This window comes from Perissodus microlepis, chromosome 17, assembly GCF_051167445.1.
Source record: "Perissodus microlepis isolate ML-2025 ecotype Zambia chromosome 17, ASM5116744v1, whole genome shotgun sequence".
Classification (NCBI taxonomy): Eukaryota; Metazoa; Chordata; class Actinopteri; order Cichliformes; family Cichlidae; genus Perissodus; species Perissodus microlepis.
The window spans coordinates 9,601,998-9,620,687 of record NC_140477.1 but is presented as its reverse complement, the minus strand read 5'-3'; the positions used below and the strand labels follow the sequence as shown (position 1 = coordinate 9,620,687).

Below are 18,690 nucleotides of genomic sequence, written 5' to 3'. Positions count from 1 at the left end.
ACCTGGCTTAATATTAATACTCAGAGAAACAGAGAGAGAAAGAAGGGTGCATGGTGCATTCATACTATTTTAGTGTGCAGCCGAGAAGAAAACTTTGCACAGATAATCAGGTGGTAGAAGAAAGTGTGCATAAAGTAAATAAACACTGGGGGTGAGAGGCATGTGCACTTTATTATGCTGTGTATACAAATATCGCGCACGTGAGCCACAAACATTTAAAAAGGGTGAAGGACATACTTGTATGCTGTGCTGTGTAATCTTTTCAAAGTAACTTTTTAAATATGTGAATGGAAGTCAAGGTGGAACCGAAAGCTACTTGTTTTTTTACATTTCTATTCTATGAAAATATACAGGAAACATCCTCATGCATGAGCTATACTCACCAGCCACTTTATTGGATACACCTTGTATCAGGTTGGACTCCTTTTGACCTCCAGTACTGCCTTCATGGCATAGATTCAACAAGTTTCTTGAAACGATCCTCTGAGATTTTAGTCTACATTGATGTTGCTGCATATTTGTCATCTGCACATCCATGATGTTAATCTCTGGTTTCATCAAATCCTAAAGATGCTCTACTGGGTTGAAATCTGGTCACTGTGGAGGCCATTTCAGTGCAGTGAACTCCAGAGATGTTTCGAGGTTTGTGACATGATGTGTTAACCTGCTGGAAGAAGGATGGCTACACTGTGGTTATAAAAGGATGGATGTGGTTAAAGGATGCTCCATTGACACTAAAGGGCTACAATTGAACCCCCACCACCATTCTGAAGTGATGGCAGGATGGATCCATGAGTTTCTGTTGTTTATTCAAAACTCTGCCTAAACAACTCTAATGCTGCATTTGTTACCTGTCACCTTTAAAGGTGGTCAGCCAAGTAGAAGCTCCAGAGGTCCAGATGCCTTCACACAAGCTCTCAAGACTACCATGACCTGAATTACTGAATCTATATGGACTTCTACATATTTTGGTCGTAATGAGTGGTTATTTGAGCTGCTGTTGCCTTCCCAGCAGTGCATTGAGTTACTGCCATGTAACTAGTTGATTAGATATGCATTAACAAGCAGATGTACAGGTATAAAAGCAGCTGGTGAGTATCACACAGCTAAAAGGGTTTCATGTACTGCATGTGGATCAATGTAAAGTGTTTTTAACCCTAACCCAGGATGACTAGAAAAACCCATCAGTGCCTGAACCAAGGAAGTTGTACTGTCCATGATTGCATAATTAATTTGAAATGAGCATTGACTACCTGTGAGCACCAGCGAATAATTATAGTACGAGTGCCCTCCTGCTGTGCTTCTCTGTGTGTAAAGTGAATACAAATGCAAAGCCCTCAAGGTCTCTGAGAAAGCCAGTGTGTGTTTATGACCCCTGCTGTGATTAATTGTCATATTAGTCTGTGTGCGTGCTTGAGTGAATACAGTCGTCTCGGCAGCTCCACAAGGTGTGTGAGCATTTCCTGCTGTGACAGCATACACACAGACACACAAAACTCACACTGGCTGAAAGTTCACGAGTTCATTTTGAAGTCAGTCACGTCTGAAAACATCAGGATTACAAGTCAGCAGGCGACTAAGTCAAAGTGACGCATTAGCCATTTGACTGGTCTATAGTATAAAATAATGCTTCCTGCTGGGACGCACACATTCAAACTCACAATTATTCAGGAATATTTACATGAATGAAGGCGAAAGAGGCACATCTTTACTTAAGGTCATTTTTACTGATTGATTTCTGCAACATACAAACGTGTGTGTGTGTGTGTGTGTGTGAGACAGGATAGGGCTGAGGGGGCGTGGCTGAATGAGAGTCCCACAGGAGGCAATGAGCAAGCAGCAGCGAATCACATCGCTTATGGTCATGCCGCTAATGATGATTGGAGGGCAGAGGGAAAGGGTGAGTGCGGGCAGGCGGGCTCTCTTAAAGGCACAGGTGGGCTCTTTACTGAGATCGAGGCGTGTGCATGAGTGTGCGTGTGCGTGTGTGTGTGGAGTGGAAGTAAACAGAAAAATGAGGATAACGAATTATAAGAGAATCAATAAAGTTAAAGACAGTCTCTTCTGTTGTGCGTGGGCATACAGATGTGTTGGAAATGACAGCCTTTCTCAAAAAAAAAAAAAAAAAAAAAAAGGGAAATGGCGGAAAGAAGGGCAGGAGTGGGCGAAGATTAAAGAAGCAAAAACAAAATGGGAAGTAAGTAGGAAACGACAGATGCTCCTTGTAGAGGACATTCATCTCAGTTGCGCCTTTTAAAAAAGAAGTTCAAAAAGAATAAGAAATGATGGAGAGGAGAGTGAGAAACGTTGATGTTTGGGTGGGGAGGGGGGGCAGTGGACTTGTGTCACAACAAACAACTGCATATACAAAAATAACTTTTCAAATACCATTTACAAAAACAAACAACCAATATTATCATCATTATTAATATTATTATTACAATCTTGTTCAGAGCCCATTGTAGTTATCTCAAAGAGGGCTGGGCTGGCAACCTCTGCTTTTCCTCTGCCAACCAATTAAAACTTTATTTTTAATCTAAGCATATAATTCCAAAAAAACAAAGAAAAAACAAACAAACCCCTGAAATATTTGCCAGAAGCAAAAACAAGAGGGTAGCAGAATAATTTACAGTTTAAAGAAAAACATTGTGTAGAGGGAGGATTCATCATCATGCACTGATTTTCTTACATCTTCTGTTAATAGGAACATTTAGGAGATAGAAAAAAAGGAAATCTGAAGTATTTTATACCTAAACTGTCCTGTACAGCTCTTTATAAAACAATGCATATACTGTATAGTTATGGCAGCTAATGAAAGAGAACAAAAAAAGAAGAAGGAAAAAAAAAAAAAAAAAAAAAAAAAAAAAAAGGAGTAAACAGTAGTAGTCCTGGGTCCCTGGCTGCTGTTGTCCTATTGGATCATTGTCTCAGAAGCAGGTAAAGAACAACACGCCGTCAGATGAGAAACCAAACAAGTCTGACTTGTAGAGAAGGCTTGGAGGTTTAATTTCAATCTGTCGAGTCAAAGGTTCAAGCGTTTCAGGCGATGTGTAACATTCAGACTCCGAAACACCGAGGTTTGTCGTGAGCAAACTGGCAGCTGAAAGGAAAGAAACTTTCATGGTCGATCAGCTGAGGTTTGGCAGAAGGAAAGAAACCTGACAGAAGAACAGCAAATAAACGGAAGAAATATGAGTCCCGAGCAGACGAGCCAGAAACACAGAAAGAAGAAAAGCGCAAATAAAGGAGGGCTGCCATCAGCTGTCTTCTCTGAAAGGTGGACTAAGGCAGGCTCATGGTCCCAGTTGTGAGAGTCAGAGTCACAGAGCTAACAAGTTTGGCTTTTTCTGTGTTTAATGTCATTTTATCTCAAACGTGGGTAGCTTAGAAAAAAAAAATTCTCCAATTCATTAATTTAAGGTGGAACTGTACTCTTTGGTTCAGCTGCTTGGAGCTCACACATATATACTACACTTTACACAAATTCATTGGCTTTAATCTTACCGTTTTTGCTTTCAGACTATAGACTGTATATAGAAGATGTAACCACCATCTGTTTTTGATTTCCGTTTTTAAAACCTCAACTTTTCTTTTTCTTTTTTTTGACAGGTCATATGATCCGTAAGTGCTTAGTATTAGATTAATAAAATGCTAGAATTTCACTCACTGACACTGAAGCACAAACTTCTTTGATATGTCAGATACAAAAATGCCCCATAAATCACCAGCATCGCAAAAATGCTTCCTGTTTGGGTACACCTGTCAATCAAAACAACGCCCCCCACCCCAGCTTTAAGCCTCACCAGTACCCATGTGAATAAGTAATGTAAAAATCCACCCACCATATTCTTTATATAAAGGGGCAAATAAGCTATAGAGCCCAAAAAAGGCTGGAAATTCAGAGATTTTAATATGGGACTATGGACTCTATGAAGCCTCAAGTGGCCACTACCGAAACTGCAGTTTTTTCTAGTTCGTTCTCTTTTCTTTTCTTTTTTTTTTTTTTAAAGCTCAGGAAGTTGCCACTGAGACATTGACACAACTATTACTGCCCGCTGCCATAAAAATCACCAGCTGCACTTTAATGAACACCACAATGGCCAAACTTTGTTAACCTGTCACTCTGGCAGAGAAGCATGGACGTGTAAAATAGCAGAGCTAACAACAGCAGTGAGAAACGGGTAACAGTGAGCTCTGGCGCTTTTGTTTCCGTGACGATCCTTTGTAATGTAGCACCAGCACTTTGAAACAGGGAGAGAGAGACAAAGAGAGAGCACCCTGGCAACCTGTGCATACCCAACAGAAATGGGTAACAGATTATCTAAGTTCGCTTTCAAGATTGTTGTTCGTTCAGTAGGAGGCAACAGACAACTTCTGGGAGTTCAGCCTCCCACAGTAGTTTTTCTAATTTAAGGTAATTCCTGATATAGGAGGAAAAAAAAATTCTCATTTGGCTTTAAACAAAGCGCTCAGCCTGAACACTTTTTATTTATATTTGACATGTAACAGCCTTAAAAGTGAGGTGTCTACAGCTCATGGAGGAAAAACATGCCCGCTCTTAGTCTTCTCTCCAGTCACCCCCCCCCAAAAAAAACAAACAAACAAAAAAAACAACAACAAAAAAGGTGAGAAAACCCCCCCACAGGAATTATCCTTTATTAAAACAGGGAAATAACTGATCCCAGGTCAGCATCTAGAGTAGTCAAACCTGCCAACATCAGCAAGCTGAGGAGGAGAACATTCTAGCCTCTTGACTGTCCCTGCTCGGCACAGTGGCACTTTGCAGGGAGGACTGAGGAGGAGGAGGAAGAGGAGGGTACTGGCAAACAGTCACTCAGAAGGTTTTTCTATGAAATGCGTAGCATCTATCATCTTGGTTTTTGGACCAGCCAGGTGAAGTCGGTAGACCCCATCTCCTGACAAGGGAGGACAGTGGTGGTGGACGGGCAGCTGGACTGTTCCATCATGTCCACTCCAGGGGGGGTCGTCGAGGACCTTTGGGCTGAATGCAGCGGTTACCGAACCCTGGAAGGAGAAAATGTCTTAGCTCAGTTTGTTTTACCTCAACACCAGAGGGAAAACCTGCCTGTTCTCAAGAACCATCAAACATTTTCTGCACATGCAGCCCAAAGCGAGCTTTCTGATCAGCAAAATCAGCGGCACAAATCAAAAAATGATGACCTTAATAGAAACCATGTTTGTCAGCAATATTTCCTGCACAGATTCACTATTTATGTTCCTTCAAAGGCTCAACTAGTAGAGACTTGAACAACAACAGTATCCAATCACAATTACAAAATAAAAGTCGTCTACAACAAATGAGACAGTAGACTTACCCACCCAGCTCTGGCTTGCTGTTGTTGCTTGTTGTGGTGCCAGCAGGTGGAAGGTCGGCTGGAGAGGTCGTCGCACAGTCAGATACATCTACACATAATCAAATGCAACAAGAAACACAGATTAATGGGGTGGAAGTATTCTTGAAATAACAGTGGTGTATATGCCACTCATAATTCAAGTCAATTACATTATAAAGCAGATTTTAAAATGAGTTCATCAGAGTGATATAGATCATGTGAGAAAATATTAAAAAAATGAAGTCAAGAAGACAGAAAACATGCTTAACAACAAGACAGTACAGGTTAAACATACAAGACTCTTAAAATAACTGAAAACAAAATGAATTACAGTGAAACCTTAAATGTTAAAATAGTGTAATCATTAAAAACTACCAACAGCCGTAGAAAGCGTATGTAACAAGTAGATATATGATAGCTTACAGCATTTGTTGCTCAAGTTAAAAATATACTAGTCAAAAAAAAAAAAAGAAACTCAAGTTTTGTGTTTTAAATAGATTTTAGTTTTAAAAAATTTTTTTAGGAGATATGGACGTGATTCAAGCAGTCACTTGTCTGCTCACGGACCACACAAGTGTTTCGATTTGCTGTTGAGGAGCTGCTCTCCATTCCTGAATGAGTGCAGCCACCTGCTGTGCAAAGATCATTGATTGTGGATGCCTCTCATGAACACACACTTGTATTGCATGTTCTGAGACCACCGGCTTGAGAATGCAGAAAATTTAACAAACACTACAAGAGAGGTTGTTTGTATCTGGTAAACAATCATGACCAACAAAAGTAAATGCAGTAAGAAGATGTTGTGTTCTGATCTAGTGGAGAATCTACATTATTGTTACAGCTAGCTGGTAGCCCATAATAACCGTTTGTGTACTTTGCACATCTGTGGTACCCAGCTGTATCCCAGAATGCAAAACACACCTGACCACATGAAGGACTTAGCTCAAACCTGCAGCATACACGTGGATGCAGTTTGCTCGGATTGCGTTCACACCATAAACAAAGTGCTCTGGCGTTCTGAGACCACCTCAGGGTCTCGGTGGGGTTGCTTTGGTATGCACCCGAGTCTGATTACTGCGTTCACACCTGCACACCAAGAGGGGGAGGGACCGAACCAGAGAATAATTTAAACACACCAAATACCACAGGTGCAAAAAACAGCCTATCAGGTTAAAATGTTGTAGAGAGAAATAGATTTAAGACAAAGACGAACACACAAAAATGTGTGTTTTTTTGACGAGGGCTTTAAATGTTTATGTATCAACACGTCCCATGAGACAACATCTGGTTCACTAGGTAGTGTTACTGTGCAAAAATTCAAACATTTCTCTCCCATGAAAGTTTGATGCTAAAAGCCCGGCTTGCAACACAGCCTTTTTATACTTAAGAAATGCTTCTAGTGAGTTATACTCATAAAAGGTAAAAAAAAAAATACCCCCACTGAATTAAAGTCAAATAAGCTGTCATAGCCACAGTAAAACTACTGAAGCAATAAATTGGCATTAACCATCATCACACAATCCTCATAGCACAGATAAGCATATGCACTCATTATAATTGCAGCTCTCTCTAGACATGTTTTATCTTATTCACTCCCTTTTCCCCCTCCTCCTGTATCTCTGTTACTCTCTCATCCTTGCAGCGGTTTTTCTGACCAACGCTGTCAGTGTTATCATCGGCAGGCTAATTTGTAAATCACCAAAGGTCCCTTTCCTGCTCCGCTCTGCTGGCCGACTACTGTGAGCACAAAAAAATATTGGGGAACATGCAGAGAGGCAGGGACGGAGAGTTCAAACAGAGGTGAGAGATGAAGGAAGAGAATTAGTGGACTAATGATTTGCGCGTTCGCACCTTTATGTGAACTCCACTCGGCTGAAGCTGATGTTTTCGCTTCCAAAGGGTCTGGCGGAGAGGAAGACAATCGGTGAATTTAACACAGGATGGGCGTTTGAGAACAAATGATCAAAAGACACACACAATACAGCACAAACGCACACACATTCCCACATTCAGACACGCTTAAAAATCACAGTCAATCCTCAAAAGGTGCTCCCAAGTTGTGCCTGCATTTATGTAAAACATTTGAAATAATTAATTGAACCATAATGATCCGGGCGCACACAGCGGACAGCCTCTTAAACTGCTTTTCTTTAAATTAACCTCATCTTTCTGTCCTCTTGTATCCATGTTTCTATTTGTAACTCGCCTCCCAAAGCTGTAACTATGACCGTCTCCATCTCTGCATGGCTGAAATAAGCAATGCTGACCTCTAGTGTTCCAAAACTGCTAAAGTACCTCTCAGCAGTGGGTTAATTTTTAACACAAACACCTCCTTTTCATCTCATGTGCTCCCCCGTGGTGGAATATTTTTAATACTGTTTTCTTCCACTATCAGAGGAGCTGTGCAGGGAGGAAGGAAAAAAAGAAGAAGAAGAAGAAGAACAGCAGAAGGCAGCAGGATGGTCGCGCTAATGGCGAGTCAATCCTGTGAACGAGAGGCCTCCTACCTGCAATATGCGAGTCCATCTGGTTGTTTGAAGTGAGGATGACAGAGACTGAGGCCCCTACCTGTTCATACGCTGTACTAGGCAAGAGAAGCAGAACACAGAAAACCAGTTTCCTCCTGTTTCAGCTCACATCAGAGGCTGCCGACTGCATCAAACAACCACTGCTGCCTGGCTTTACTCTCACTACCAAGTTCGCGAAAATATGGCTAAACCACACGGCAGCACATGAATCTTTGATCCAACCGCCTCCCCCCCCCCCCTTTTGTTAAAAGAAGGACAACACAATAATGTGGCCGCCCAGTCAATCCACACCACTGGGTACACACCTGTGGAACTTGACCAATGCAAACGCACCTGTGGCCAGTATGAAGGACTCAGGGGTTCGCTCAGGGAGAGGGGGAGGGGAGTCGTCGCTGTCCCAGCAGTCTGGGTTAAAAAGGTCAGAGGTCAAATGAGAAGCAAGGTTAACTACTGGCCGAGAAGAAAGGCAAAAAGATCGGCAGTCATATGGAGACAAAAAGGCAAGAATGTTAAATGTTATTTAATTTGTCTGCATATTGTTACTTTTTTATACAGATATTCACTGGTTCTATTTGGTGTATATCGTGTTATGATTACTTCATTTTAGGGATCAGAGAAATGTCCGTATAGTCTCATGTTTGCCATGCTGGCTGCAACTGGACTACTGGCAGATAAGATGACACTGACCCTTGGTAGTGTCGCGCTCATTTTGTCCTTAAAAGATCTGGGATCCAGTTTTTGTTCAGCAAAGTTACATTTATGCTTAAAGATTTTAAAACTGTTAATAATCTGTTAATTTCTCTGTCTGACAAGAAACAATAAATAAATGAAAATAAAAACAATATCCACAATGGCCAATCTGTTATTTTTAGTGATGTTTTCAGTTTGTGGAACCGCCACACTTAAGTCATAGCTACAGTTTCTTAAAAATCTCTTCTTCAAATTCAGCATCATCATTACCCAATTACAGTTAAGTTAGTTAGTGTGACATGTGAAGGGGAAAATATGACACTTTAAAGTTTGGCTGGTTAAGATACTTCTGCTTTACACAAAGCCAGCAGTTATCCTTGCTATGAATTATAAATTAAACCCTTCTCATATGCCAACCAAGAAAGTTAAAAAATAAATCAGCTGACTTTCTTGGTTGGCAAAAAGAGTCAAAGTCAGAATCTTAAGTTAAATATTAGGTGATGTCCCCTTCATCTAATATTCCACCATCTGCCCAAGGCCCACTGCCTTACTGTGGATACTCCGGATGCTCGAGCTTCCTCCCAGAGTCCAAAGACATGCAATTAGTGTGATTAGGTTAATTGGTGATTCTAAATTGCCTATAGGCAGGGCTGTTCGATATAACGATATATATCGGATGACGATATAAAAACATCTATCATTTCATTTTACGCTATCGTTTGTTTCGTGGTGTCGTAAAATAAACTGTTTACGGCAATATTTTTTTCATCGTTTTGTGTCTCTGTAGTGGCTATATTCATTTCTTAAAATTCTGTCTTTCTCTTATATTTAAAATAACCACACTATGGACGGACAAGCGGCTGTTTTTATGCGTTGTCGTTAGCATGTACGTTTGTTTATTTTCCACACAAACCTTTCACAATAAAGCTCAAGATCCTGTTGAGACTTTTCAAAATAAACTGAATCACGTGAAAAAGTATGCAGAGTATTTACGGATGAGAAGCAAAAAAGAGCAGTCAGGTGCTAAAAAGTAAACCTTAGACTCAAACGTTAGAACAGGCTTTTCCCCGCAGCACGCCGTGTAATAAATACTCACAAAGAAAACGGCGGCCGTTACAACTTATGACTAAAAATGTATAGTTTCATGCATCTGTTAAAACACTCGACTCCAGGTACATGACGCCCAGCTGTAAACACTTCACGCAAGTCGAGCTGCCCGAGATTCACAGAATTTACAGAAAATGTTAAAATTTTGTGATTTATATCGTTATCAGACGATAGATGTATTATATTGGGATATGAGATTTTGGTCATATCGCACAGCCCTACCTATAGGTGTGAATGTGAGTGAAAATGGTTTGTCTCTGTGTTAACCCTGCATCCCTGCAGGTGACCTGTCCAACCCCCCCCCCCCCGCCCTATGGTAGCTGGGATATGCTCCAGCACCCCCGTGAACCTAAGGATAAGCAATACTACAGCAAGTTAATATCACTGTAAATAATGAGGTAGAGACATGTATTTTAATTTTAAAGGAGTGTTGTCATTAGCCAATGCAGATAAATATTTTTTTAAGTTTATTTTGAATTTATCGTCTTTTATTCACACTTTTGTTTCTGGCAAAAATAAAATACACAAATAAATTTTAAAAATCCCAAATGTTGTCTGAAAGTTTTTAGGTGTAGATGGGACACAACACCACCTCAGCATAAACTGTATGCTCTGGTAAATGTCATCTTGTTTGCAGACAGTCCAATCACAGTCAAAAATGCAAAAGCTTAAGAAATGTATTAGACCACCTGTGTTAAAAACAAAACATTTTGTATTAGAAATGGATCAAAAACTGATTTTTTCTGTAAACTGTACATATGAATAACGTGATAATTATATTTCAGAATTAAAAACACTGTTTTGATTATTTTTATAATTATAAACTAAAACATTAGCTGTATATATTTGATCCCTCCATAATTTCCTGCTCATTTTGCTTAATTCTTCTTTGTTTGTTACAGGCTTGTAAAGCACTGAACTGCACTAATCTCTCTAAAATGGGCAATTACAAAAGGCGTGAGTGATTCATTGGCAATGCAGTCAGCAAAACAGGCAGCCACCAGCTTTCTATTGACCAACCACAAAGCAGCAATTTGCTCAGTGCAACTCCTCAACAAAGCAGCCATTAGATGCTTGCAACCAATCAAACAGCAGCTGTTAGCTTTTCATAACTGAAGCACTGCTGCAGCCCAGACAGAGTGTGAGAGAAAGCCAAGCAGACTGAAACAGTCGACGTCAAAACAGAGACATTTTCACATCCGATTTTAAATATTGGAAATACTCAAGGAGAGTGTGACATCAGGTATAATGCCAGAGATTCAATGGCATGTCAGTATATTTTGAATTTAAACTGCACAGATGATTTCAGCCGAGTCCACTCAATTTCACGTGAGCTCAGATCAAAGAAAGAAGAGCAGCAGGAGAAGTCTCAGTCCTCACACCCCACCAGGAGATTAAAACCCACTTCTCCTTGTCACAATCACATCAATCCCAAACAGCGTGACACTGTCTGTTTGACCCAACGTGCACCAAAGTGGCGTAAGTGCATTCATCAGTATCATGCAGTGTTGATCTTTCCCCATCCAACATGCACACAGTTTTCTCGCAAACACACAAAACAATTTTCTTCATCCTTTCTCCCATTCACAAATTCCCTCACTTAGACAAACACACATAAACAAGCTGAAAGAGGAATAGTTGTTTCCACACATGTCCATATTTGCAGCATTCCCCCCAAACCAACCAATTAGTCAAACAGTCATGCTTTGTGTGAGACTCACTGGAAACTATCTCTCTCCGTTTTTGTTGTCATTTCCTCTTATTCCTTTCTTCCATGCCTCCTGTTTTGCACTCTCCTGGCCTCTAACTCCTCAGCAGTGAGAACACAGTGTGTGTGTTGACAGATATAGCTTGTCATTAGCTTGTTGTCTGAGACCTCTGGCTCCTTACCGACCCAGAAAATTACTCTACAGTGTGACGTTTTTTACTTCCTGAGTGTACAGTAGGTGAGTGCAAGCTTACTTGGTGCCTTCATGTGCATTTCAGAGAGATTGTTCTTGACTATTTGACTGCTAAACCTCATTGTTTAGTGTTTAGTTTTCATAATTTCTTACTTAATTTCACATATTTTAAAGAATTGAGAAGGAAAGCAGTTCAAGCAACTGATCGACCTACTTGCTAAGGATGGAGAGACCGTTGGTGTGATCTGCCCTGCAATTGACATCGGCGACACCTTTCTGACTGGCTGCTGGTCTCCATGTTGAGAGGATGCCGTTACGGTGGCAGTCACTGTGGATACACTTGTACGGAAAGCCTCCTTTCCTCCTACGGACATCTCCTCGGACATCTTCCCCTCCTCGTCCGAGTTGTCAGAGTGCAGGGGGTTGGTGAAACTCAGGGCAGTCCTAACAGGTGTGGAGGAGGAGGAGGAGGAGGAAGAGGAGAGGTGGGAGGAGGAGGATGAGGATGGAGCCACACGGTCTGAGGAGGAAGAAGAGGAGGTGGTCTTGGGGTACTGTTTGTCCGGGCTGTTGCTGTGTTGAGTCCACGCTGCGTGGCCAGCTTTCAAATCCCCTCCCTGCTTCTCCACCTTCTCTCCACTCTTTACAGGAAGGTGGTTCGGCCTGGCGAGGCTGCCTCCATCTGCTTGATTCTCTCCACATCCACAAGCTCCTCCCTCTGTGCCAGAGTCCTCTGACAGAGAGGAGCTGGACGTCAAAAGGGACTGACCAGTGCGAGCTTTAAATGCGTGACTTCTTTGCAGTGCGCAGCTGTTGTTACTAGAACTGGAGCCTTGTCCGCCGGCTACTCCCATCGACGAGGAGGTGTCAAAGCTGCGAGGTCCTTCCTGCAGTGGCACCTTTTTAATCTCAATGCTGAGCTTCCTCTCAATTCGAGGAGCACCAGAACAATCAACAGCTGGGGAGAGGGGCGAGGATGGGGTCTGAGTCTGGCTTTGGCCTGATTCTGACTTTGAAGACATTTTGTTGTTGTAGTTGTCATTGAGATCCAGACTTGAGACCTGACTCTGCTGTTTTCGGCTTAGTTGCTCTTGATCTTTCTGCTCTGAGGGACTGGTCTGTTTGTTTGGACTGGGCTCTAGCTGGTTCTGCTGCTGGTCTGCGTTCTTATCCTGAAATAAAAGTAAAGTAGAACAAATGAGACATGTTATCTCCCCCCCTTCACAAAAAGCAAAACATTCACACGCCACCAGAAATCTTTGATGTTCAAGTTAGAGTTCAGAAAAAGCTGATTAAGCAGGCCCCACACACAAAAAACAAACATGAGATGTAGGAGAACAAAACAACCTTATTTATATTCATGCATTTTCAGACTTCTGCTGTTATTATAGACTGTGAGCCGGTTGTTTTCCCTTCTAGACTGAAACTTAATTCTTCCGAAATAATAATTTACTACATTTTACTTGCACAAAAACAAAAGAAATCATCATAACAGACACATAGATCATGGAATCAGCTGCAGTTCTTTAGTGATGTTACGGTTTGTTTAGAACATAAATAATGTCAAAGGACAAAAATGCAACTTTTTCCAATGCTAAAAGATAAAGATTTCCTTTTTACAGCATCTCATTTTGATACTTCCAGTAAAGTTACACCTATATCTACATGACTTTGCTCCTAAACCAGGACCACTGTAATAACAGGGAGTACCCATGTCAGAGGGCTAACTCCTACTTTATGGTCTACGTACTGGTTGCGTCCTGCCCCATCTGTGATATCTTCACAACTATGTAACTGATGCCCCGTGAGCATGAACGAGTGGCACAACACACACACACAAAAAAAACCCAAAGCAAACAAAAGCGATGGATCGACGACAGAAAAAGCTCGAGTAGCCCACAGACAGGATGTACCACATATTTTTAACACTGCCCCTCTATCAGCAGTCCCTGCAAGTATATGGACATCTATAGCTGCCAACAGACTGCCCACGCACTATCGTTGCTAAATCACAGCTTCCCCATCATTCAGTCTAGGAAATTCCATAACCATTAGCTGACTTAATATATAACAGGTTTTACCAGACCAATTACTATTCTTATATCCGTGCAACTTCCCATGTACAATAAAACCCTTTAGATACATACCATGCAGTTCTATACACAATAGTATCCTATAAGTTGCCAATTTTTAGTTTATGTCCAGCTCACCTCTGTCACGTTGTGCTGCGCAGTAGCGAGGACGTGGATGACGGGTTTGGGATGGTAGCGGTCATTGTCCTGTCGCACGTTCGTGACAGTCGGGAAGGCTGACGGAGGAGATGGGGTCAGAATGGGTGGTACGGGGTGAGCCTCTGGGGGTTGGAGGATCTCTTCCTTTACATCGCCTTCTACCTGCGTACTAGACCGAGAGAAAGAGAGGGAGAGGAAAAAAAGAAAAGCCCACAAGAGTTTGTTACTGAATAGATATTACAGTTGACAGTGAGAGTGACGGGCTTTTGATGATCTTTAATGAGGCATTCTACAGAGCCCAAAATTCATAAAAAATTATTTTTTACTGTTAAACTAAACCCTGGATTTTCTAGCCTGGATAAAAAGTTGAAGTTTTGTGCTGCGGGTAAGAAAATCAAAATGATGCAATGGCAAGAAATTCATCCTGCTGATCAGGAAACGCCCAGAAATTCTGACATCCTAAGAAGGGCGAATTACAAGACTTATATGATGAAATTAACTTTTAATCTTATGTACGTATAAAACTAAAAGTAGGTCTGTGCTATGTTTTGTTCACCACTAGATGGCAGAATTTGAAAAAAAGTCTATACTTTTAGCCCTGTAGAGACAAATTCCATTTCTTATGTGATATTTTAAGACTTCTGCTCTCACCCATATTATGTGGCTTTAACAGTGACATAACCTGCCAATGTGCCAAAGTGAAAACGGATCAGTGCTAAAGAGTTTCATTTCTCAAAATATAAATGGTGCTGTAACCAACAGTCTAAGACAGGTTTCTTCTTAAAGTATCGAAAGTATTTTATTCTCTTCCGTGCAGCTTCCTCAGAGCACAGAAGCAGAAAAAGCCAAGTGTCAGTAACATGACAGCATCTATGGCTATTCAAGATAAGTTGTGAATGATTACTTCACTGTCCCACATAACTTTACCACATGTACAGTATTTTAGTAATGTAGCCTACTAATAAATAGTTCTGTAAAGCTCGCAGTGTAGGTGTGCGAGTTGCATACAGGATACAGTGGTTATGACAAAGCTAGCCACAGAGAGATGGAAAGTGACAAGCAAATATTGTTCAATACATTTATATGCTGTACGCATGCAAAAATATAGATACAGAAAAGCAGTCAAAGGAAGTGGTGGTGTACCAATTTAGGAGCACATGACCAAGGCAAGAGCCAGCATACAGGCTGACAGCACATGATGCTGTGTGTGGATCAGAGGCAGGCAGACACAAAGTCAGACACTGAAGTCGCAAGCTAGAAGCTCGGGGGATTTCCTTTCATTGAGCAATTTTGGAGTTGCAGTCAAACCATAAAAGCCTTCCTCATTAAGCCTCAGAATTGCAGCACAGAAGACGTTCTTCTTTCACAGAGGCTGAGATCTGCCGTGTGTATTCTTGTTTACTTGCTCTTCCAGACAAACATTTGTTCACATTTTTTAATAATAACAGGGTAGGATGCACACTGGATTAAAGAGTCCCGCTGATAATGGATTCTTAAGGCCGGTGCAGTTTTGATGTTCTCCAGAAATGTACACTTCCCAACCCAAAGAGTCTTGCACACTAGTATTTCAGTGGACTGCCATTAGCTGTGATGTGGCATTGTTTCAACAAACTTAGGGAGTGTTAGAGGATTTGGACCACTGTGTAAAGTCTTTTACAGCACATCCCAAAGGATTCTCAGTTCAGTTCTGAACTCTGATGATCGATTCATGTGCAAAAATTATGTCTCATGCTCCCATGTGAACCCAATGAATCCTGGCATTGTCATCTTGGTCTATGCCCGTACTACCAAAACAAGACAAGAAAAAAACAAACAAACAAAAAAAAAAAACACTGATGCAAAATGCATGCAGTGTATTCAAATAATCAGCTGACCAATAGAAGCAACCCAAGAATCATAAAACTGACCTCACAACCTCAGTAGGCACTAGGTACGCCCCTGATGTGCATCTAGAATCCATGCTTTACACTGCCAAGCAAACTGACAGCTGTTTAGTCCCAATCTCTTGGGTTCTCTTCACATTTTGCATTTAGAAATGATCTTATTTTCACTAATAAACATAGTAATACTAAACACAGTAATCTCAAACCACTTTCCTTATAGATTTATTCCTGACCACACCTGACACTTTAATTGAACACTTCATAACGTAGCATCAGTAGTTTCTGCTTCTTTTGCTTGATGCAAAATAATGTAACCTTTCTGAAACATCTTTTCCACGACCCCGGGACATGTCTTCCGACATGTTTTAAGCAATTATCCATTGGAAGACTGTTTGCATTTGCTTCCTTAAATTAAGTAGCCTTTTTGGCTAAATTGTGTATTTCACAAACTAGTTAGACACTTGGGCTCGTGTCAAAATGACCACATCCACAAAAATATGACTACTTGACATTTTCTAACAAGAAGGCTATGGACACACAAACCTCCAGTATCCCAATATGACGGGCTAATATCAGCTAATAATATTGGCCACTGAATAAAGCCAAACTAAGTTGATTGTATTGTAAAACTAGAACTCGTGTGCATAACTTTTCCTCCAATTCTTGGAAGGGTGGGCTGTTCCAGAACAACAGCATATTTAGCTTTCAGGCTCAACATAACTTAAACTAGACACCACTGTCTCTTTGTTTTCTTTAATGAAAACTTTAATTACCCATGAGAATTTCTTCTTCTATGTCATCTTTGTTGCCTGAGCAAGCATGAGATATTTAACAACACAGATTCCCAACTGGATCCGGTTATTTCCATGGGGGATTATAGACATTCGGATGCCACGAAGATTTTTTTTCGGGCCCTATAAGATGAGATGAGATGAAATTTTAATGATTCCTAAGGGGAGGTTGAGCTGTTACAGGAGCAAACACTAATAAGTCACTGAAAAACAAACAAGGCGTAAAGAGAGGAGAATAAAGAAAAAATGAAGCTGCAGGCAACTCAGTGACAACTGCAGCATGTATGACGAAATGTAAACATGCACTACAAAAATATAAGAGTTTAAATAAAGTGCAGAAAGTACTAGTATTGCTGCTTTCCTGAGGGATCTAATGATTAAATAAAAAAGCCCAAATTATTCTGTTTAATGATCAAAGATAAAAAAAGATCAAGATTTCTCTTGTTTTGTTCAACAGAAGCAACAACACTTCAATTCAGCTCACTCTAACTTTTGCTAAAAACTGCTAAAACTATCCTGCAACAATGTCAGTATACAAAAAAATGTATTAGTGTCATGTTGTCAACCAGCACAATGTCAAAAATCAGTCCTATCATGTTAGGACACTGGTGACACAATCCAGAAGAGTTCATTGTGACTATACCAGGATCTGCCCACAGTGTTCTTCATATTGTGTAGGTAGCTCCCTTTTCACCTGCTAAACAACCGCTTCCCCATTGAGTCCTTTAAAGATGTCCTATAGTGACTGGCACCGACACATGAGCAGCAGATCCAGTCGTGCAGGGTGTAAAGTGGGAGGGTCAATGGATCAGACTTGTTTTTCCAGCACATCCCAGGGATGCTCGATCAGAATGAGATCTGGGGGAATTTGAAGGCCATTTCAACACCCTGAACTCTTTGTCATGGATCTGCTGAAGACTAAGAAGTGTATGTAGCATGTTTGCAAGTTTAGGTAGGTGTAACAGTCACATCAGTGCCACAGCTGCTTCCACTGGCTTTATTATCTTTTGCCATCTTTCCCCCAACATGCACCTAGCCACAGAGACAAGGTAAAAGAGGAAGTCTGATGTGTTTTAGCAACCAGCAGTAGAGTTTTCAGAATTTTGGTTTAGCCGCCCTTCAGGTCTTGTGGCATCATTGAGTCATGCTCAGTTGTCCTGTTTTGGTAAGTACTAATCATTGCTTACTGGGAACACATGACATAATGTGTTGGAGATGCTGTAATCTAGTTGTCTGGTCACTACCTTGACAAAGTCACTCACTTTAGTTTCCAAGTTCAACACATCAACTTCAAGAACTCTTCACTTGTTGCTTAATAGTGATTATTGTGGCTCATAGGTGCACACACAAGATTATTCGCTAATGCATACATTTCTCCTGTAAACCTTAAAATCCTTAATTTTCACTCATAAATAAATTCACAGACACGCAAAAACAAGTTTGGAGCAGCAGGTGGTTGCGGCCAGAGCTCTGTGCCTGCCTCACTTTCCTCAGCAGAAAACAGAAGGTAGAGGATGCTTTGTAAAATTAAAAGCAATTAGAGGACTCACTATACAGCATCACCCATCTTTTGTTCCACTGGGACAGCTAAAAATTTGTATGATATAATGTTTAACACTTGAGTATCATACTATTGCTCATATTTTACTACCTCAAAAACACAGATGTCAGTTTTGGTACATCATAGGTTACATCATCAAGATGCTACTGACACATTTTAGCCAGAAGCCCAGAAGTATTGAGGTTTTAAACCCATCCCTAATAGCAGAGCATGAGTAAAAGCCATGACTCCCTCGAGTTCCTGCAGCATCTCCCCTCCACCCTTCTCTCTTTCCCTCTCTCACAACCAAAGATTCTTCTACACATTTACACCACTGCAGGACCCACTGGGAGTGTGGCCGGCAGAGTGTGGTTTATATCTGTAAAAATAGCTCTCGCCATCAATAGAACACTCTCAGGCTTAAACTAGGCCTTGACATCATTTCTTTATAAACACGGGGATGATGCAGAGAAAGAAAGGAACATACTGATAAGAGAGAGGGAGACTGCATACACTCCTCACAGGGTGTCCTGCTTCAAGGAAGTGTTTCTACTTTGGCAGCTTCTGCAAATTCCCATTTGTATGTTTTACTAAGAACAGGAAAGAAACCGTCCAGTAAACAGATAACTTGTAGGTACACACTAAGATTACAATGAGCTAAAAAT

The 18,690-nt window shown here is 41.0% G+C and overlaps 1 protein-coding gene across 5 annotated transcripts in view; it reads right to left on the bottom strand.

Moving 5' to 3' along the window:
- Nucleotides 1–1,707: 1,707 nt before the first annotated feature.
- The window catches only part of ptpn12 (protein tyrosine phosphatase non-receptor type 12), a 57,715-nt gene continuing 40,732 nt past the window's right edge, over nt 1,708–18,690 (bottom strand). Inside the window, exons 13-18 of one of the 5 annotated variants that reach the window (XM_084909339.1) lie at nt 13,791–13,980; nt 11,795–12,752; nt 8,216–8,287; nt 7,206–7,256; nt 5,341–5,424; nt 1,708–5,025 (exon numbers count right to left, since the gene is read on the bottom strand). In XM_084909339.1, the coding sequence (XP_084765465.1) occupies nt 4,964–5,025; nt 5,341–5,424; nt 7,206–7,256; nt 8,216–8,287; nt 11,795–12,752; nt 13,791–13,980 (1,417 nt within the window). In that variant the 3' untranslated portion in view covers nt 1,708–4,963. The other 4 variants (XM_084909341.1, XM_084909342.1, XM_084909338.1 and 1 more) reach the window with 4 other exon arrangements.